We start from the raw sequence: 5,542 nt of genomic DNA, 5'->3' as shown, positions 1-5,542 counted from the left end.
CATTGTCTTACCACATCCTGGTGGTCCATATAATAAAATACCACGTGGTGGTTTAATACCAATATTTTTAAATAATTGTGGATGTCTTAATGGTAATTCAACCATCTCTCTGATCTTGTTTAATTGTTGTCTACAACCTCCAATATCATCATACCCAATATCATTAGGTCCTCCTTCTTCTTCTCTTTCAAGTGGTTCTCCTTCACAATGAATTTCAGTTTCTGAAGTAACTAAACAATATGGACCTGGAGTTAATTCTACAACTTTAAATTCAACAGTTCTCATTCCTCCATGACATTGAATAACATCACCTTGAGTAACTGGGATATATCCATTAGCAAAATAAGGTCTAAGGAATGGATCAAATAAATCTCCTGTTAGTCCTTCAATAGTATCAATATAAGGAAGTACATGAATGGCTTGTGCATTTGGAACGTCTTCAAGTTTATGAATCGTTATAACATCCCCTAATTTAACGTGCAAATTATTACGAGTAACACGAGACGTTTGAATATGATTATCAGGATAATCTTCTAACACTTCAACTAAACAAACAGTTTCTTTTCTTCTTTTTCCTTTAAGAAGAATTGTTTCTCCTCTGAATAACTCGAGTTCAGTAGATTTGTTGACGGAAATATAAACTGTACAAATACTATCTCCAACTTTATCTGCAGGAATATCATCACAAACTAATCGGTTTGGAGAATCTTTTTGATCAAACATACTTGTATCTTTTGGTTGTTGACTAAACAAAATAAATTTCTATTCTAAAAAGAATAAAAATACAATTAACAAACGCCATAATAAATTGACTTTCTTAGTTCTTCTTTTTTCTTTTTATTTCAAACCTCAATATCTTCTTTTACCAATACCAAAGTTTTATCTCTTCATCAAAAAGAGAAAAAACCTCACAAATTTCAAGTTCTACTTCATTTCATATTTTTTCTCATTAATACCAAAATTTCAATTATTTTTTTGTTATATAAATTATGTTATTTGAAAAATATAGTTTTTTCTTTTTTTTTTCATGAACTTATATTGTTCTATGCTATTCTGGATAGTCTTAGTTCATCTTTCACTTGCAAACACATGTAATCAGGCAATACCTTTGGAATTTTATAATGACGACAACAGATTTAGTTTTATTCAACAACCACTTACACAAGAGTTAATAATGTCATATCCTGGGTGTGGAGACCGAGAGAACAGAGTAACAACGTGGTACAGAATAGAAAATAAAAGAAATGTACCCCTTCAAATACAAGTAACTGGTACTTCAAATATAGTAACTAACCATGCCAAATATGTTTATGTTTTGCATAAAATGCATTTAAGGGTATCTAGTGAATGTCCAACATCAATATCTTCAATGGGATGTGTTGCACAATTAACTACCTCATTAAGAACTTCAAATATAACATTTAATGTACCACCAAATGGTCATGTTTTTCTTGCTACATATGAATTTCTTAATAATATAGAAGTTCAAAGTCATTTATTTTTACAATTTAAGCCATTAATAAACACTACCTCTAATTGTCAAAAAGCTGATGAAGTTATTTTCCCATTAACACAAAATGTAGTTGTTAAAACAACTGATATAATTAATAATGTTCAAAAGAAAGGTCAGTGGCATCGAATAGCTTCTGTACATCCCGGAGAACGATATATAATTGATACTTGTAGTAAACGTACTACGAAACCAACTACTTTTCATCTCTTTTCATCTTGTAATGAGGATAAAATAGAAGAAGGATATTTAAGGTCTTGCAGAGATGGAGTAGGTTCTATTATTATTTTAAACCCATCAAAGACATACTCTCCCATATTTTTATTTGTTGAAACAGATGGAGACCGTTATGATATTCACTTCCAAAGGACAACAAAAAAATCGGCAAAAGAAGCTTGTAATGGAGCTGTTCATATTCCCTATATTCCATATACTATATTCTCAATTCCATTTGCTCAATACCCCTTATTTATTAATCCATGTTTATCTACTCGAGATGAATTAAGTACAGCATTTTTTGGAGTTACTGTACATCCGAATCATGAAATAACTATGATGACATGTGGGTCTCAGGTAGACACATATTTGACTCTGGTTGATTCTTGTGATGGAAAGTGTCTCGCATTAAAACAAAGAAATTGTCCAGGAGGAAAGATATATACTTATACTCCTTCAATTAAAGAAGGGCATTCAGTCATTGTACAATTATCTGAATATAAGAAAGAAACTTTTGGTAAAGCTAGATTAGTCTTTAAAGAAAAAGAAATAGGAAAGAAAAGGGATGATGAAATTCATATTGGAGCACCAGTCCGTTCACGTTTAAATAAACCAAAGATAAGTCTAAATAAAATAAATGAAGAAGAAAATATCATTTCTCATCAAATCAATCAATCAAATCAAAATCATTTTCTTACTATTGTCATTGTAATTTTAATTGGATGTACGTTTTTATTGGGAATAGCATATTTTTTAACTCGAAACCATCACCAAGCACAATACATCCCTCTTTAATTTAATTACTTTCAAGGCATTTTTAAATTGTTTTGTTAATAAATCAGAAGGGTAATTTTATCAATAACCTTATTTTATTTACTTCTTTTTAATAAAAAAAGAACTTAAAAATGAGTTATTCATACATTTTAATTAATGACTTGGAACGAAGTGGCACTTACTAAAAACATAGAAGAAAAAAGAAAAGAGCTTGATGAGGTTGAATCTTTTTGGACGTCAGAACAATCATTTTCTAATACGATCTCAACACTATTTAAAAGAATAAATGAAGAAGTTAACCATCGTACACAAGAGTTAGAGAAGTTGTTATATAAAAATAATAATGGGTGGTTAAGTTTGTATTTTTATTAGTATTTATTGATTATTAACTCCATAAAATAATGATTTGTATAGACACAAAAATGTTAACCCAATTTATTAGTGCTCTGAGATATATTGCTAATGACTTTGAATTATTTTCTGACCATTTTAAACAAACATCCTTAGTTACGACAGAACTTTTTAGTAATATAACAGACCTTCAAATATTAATGTCTAAAGATGGAATTCAAGAAGAACAATTATTTTCACGACTTCATTCACTTAATCAACATTTATCTGTTATGACACCCAATTTCTTTCTTGATTTCTTTAAGACATTTGAAATATTCTTTAGTCTTGGAAATACATTTTTCAGTGACAATCCTTTTATTTCTGATTTAGAAAAATTGGTTCAAGAATCTATTGATTCATCTAAAGCTATTGGGAATTTTATTCCTTATACTGGAAGAACACTTAAAGAGATATTAATATCGGAAAATAGAACTATGGACCAACTTCCAAAGGCACTTGTAATTATTTTTGAATGCATGTATAATAAAGGATGTTTTTGTAAAGGAATATTTCGTGAGAGTTCTAATGCATCAATAAGACAAATAGAAGAATTATGTATGAGAATGAGTGTAACAAATTTTAATGAAATACCATGTGATGTTGTTGCAAGTGTATTTAAGAAATTCCTCAGAAATTTACCTATTCACATTTTTGATAGAACAACTACAAAGAAGATATTTCAAAAATGGATTGAAATTATTGATACTCAAACAGATTCAAAGTTAATAGTTAATGAAATTAAAGAATTAATTCAATGTCTTCCTCCTGAACATATGACAGTATTTAAAGAAACAATGAAATTGTGTTATAAAATTGTTTGTCATTCAGAAATTAATGCAATGAACGCAAAAAATCTCTCTGTTTGTTTATCAACAAATCTTATGACTTTAAGTGAATTTGATCAACTTCCATTAAATGGTGATTCAAAGAATGAATATTCGTTGTGCATTGATTTTATTCGATTTTGTATTTTGTCATTCACTAGTTTGTTTCCTCAAGATATTGATCCTGTAGTAACAAAACGAGCAAACTTCTTAGGTGAAAGAAAACCTCAACAAATAAATCTTTCTACTCTAACTCAGTCTCCATCAACGGAAACTCCAATTCAAGCACCTAACTCAAGTACTTTAGCAATGAAAATACCAGAGAAACAAGAAATTCATAATACTATTAATATTGTTCCGGTTGATGAAACACCGGAAACTACTAATTCAATGGCAGATTTTATGATTCAACAAAGAACAAAAAAACCTCAAAATAGATTGTCTAATAAACTTTTTAACCAAATAGAAGTTAATGAAAATGGTTCACTTGTTCATACCCAAATACGAAAAAATAAAAAAATATCTGATGATAAAGTTACTCCTGTTTCAATGAAAAATTTATTTGATAATACTCAAGTTCAAGAAATAACAGAGCCTAATAAGTCTAATGATAGTACATCCATTAATGAAATGTCAACAACTACATCAATAAACTCTGAACCAAGTCAAGACACAAAACAAAAAATAGATATAGGAGAGCATCAATTCTCAAGACAAAGTACTTCAACTACTCAAAGAACACAACTCTTTGCTCCAAGAGTTAGTAAAGTTGTTTTTGGACAAAGGAACACTTTAGGATCAATCTGTGTAACTAATGAACAACAACAGTTTAAAGAAAGACTATCAAGTGTTGAACAAGAAGACCAAAGTGTAAATAATAAGCAATTATCACCATTAATCACTTGTACAAATCAATCAAAAAGACCTGGGTCTTTTATTTCAAAAAAGCCTGGATTTATTTGTGACTCTAGAAGAACTATTCAATTAAGCACTGAGTCACAAAAAAGTACAAAAGAAGAAATTCAATCAGTAAATCATCCTAATGAAATAATTGGTTCTAAGAATAATGAGACACCTCAACAAACAGAAGGTAGTAGTCAGACACCAGTACAAATAACTGTCCTTCCTTATATTCCTATTTCACCAAAACAACCAGGATTAAGTTCAAGCAGAGTCACTTCCAGGTTTATAAATAAGAAAGAAGAAGCAAATAGACTAACAGTAGGAACAGAATTTCCAGAAAAAGAATTGTCTCATGAAGGTATTGAAACAATGATTCTTGGTGAACAAGAGCAAAATGATTTAGATAAATTCAAGGAAGTGACTCAAAAAGCTATGGATGATGAAAAAATTCAACATATACAAGAAGAACGTGAGAAACAAAAACAATTAGAAAAAGATTTATGTAAAACAAATGATATAACAAATGAGGTAGTAGAAGAAAGAGTAAAAATTCAATATAGTGGTATTTCAGAAGAGAAAGATTGTGATAAAGTAAATGAAATATATGAATACTAATTGATCAAAATGTTTGTTATGAACAATAAGGAATATTTATTGTTTACAAAGGTTTTAAGAAAATGGTTTTTAAGCAACAACAAAAAAGAAAAATAAATTCATAACCAACATGATGAACTATTTAATCTGTTACTCCCATGAATTTTTCCATAATTTCAAAAAGATTTACATTGGATTTACAAATGAAATCAATTTATAATACGATAAGATGACGTGTAAAGAAAAGTATGCAAGAAAGAAATAAACCCTGAGAAACCCTATGAACTATTTAAGGACTTTTGTAAGAATTTAGAGTTCATTCAGATAA

The 5,542-nt window shown here is 29.0% G+C and overlaps 3 protein-coding genes across 3 annotated transcripts; 2 read left to right on the top strand and 1 right to left on the bottom strand.

Moving 5' to 3' along the window:
* Nucleotides 1–119: 119 nt before the first annotated feature.
* ENU1_160960 (transitional endoplasmic reticulum ATPase, putative) lies at nt 120–723 on the bottom strand (the record flags this gene model as incomplete). Its single annotated transcript, XM_008860835.1, has 2 exons — nt 120–130; nt 237–723. The coding sequence occupies 2 exons, from the start codon at nt 721–723 to the stop codon at nt 120–122; spliced, it is 498 nt and encodes a 165-aa protein (XP_008859057.1).
* Nucleotides 724–1,045: 322 nt separating this feature from the next.
* ENU1_160950 (hypothetical protein) lies at nt 1,046–2,521 on the top strand (the record flags this gene model as incomplete). The annotated part of the gene is made up of 1 exon (XM_008860834.1): nt 1,046–2,521. The coding sequence occupies one exon, from the start codon at nt 1,046–1,048 to the stop codon at nt 2,519–2,521; it is 1,476 nt and encodes a 491-aa protein (XP_008859056.1).
* Nucleotides 2,522–2,922: 401 nt separating this feature from the next.
* Nucleotides 2,923–5,235, top strand: ENU1_160940 (RhoGAP domain containing protein; the record flags this gene model as incomplete). The annotated part of the gene is made up of 1 exon (XM_008860833.1): nt 2,923–5,235. One exon carries the CDS (start codon nt 2,923–2,925, stop codon nt 5,233–5,235), a length of 2,313 nt encoding a protein of 770 aa, XP_008859055.1.
* Nucleotides 5,236–5,542: the final 307 nt, after the last annotated feature.

This window comes from Entamoeba nuttalli, assembly GCF_000257125.1.
Source record: "Entamoeba nuttalli P19 unplaced genomic scaffold asmbl_6858, whole genome shotgun sequence".
NCBI classification, from domain to species: domain Eukaryota; phylum Evosea; order Mastigamoebida; family Endamoebidae; genus Entamoeba; species Entamoeba nuttalli.
This window is presented reverse-complemented; position numbering and strand designations above follow the sequence as displayed.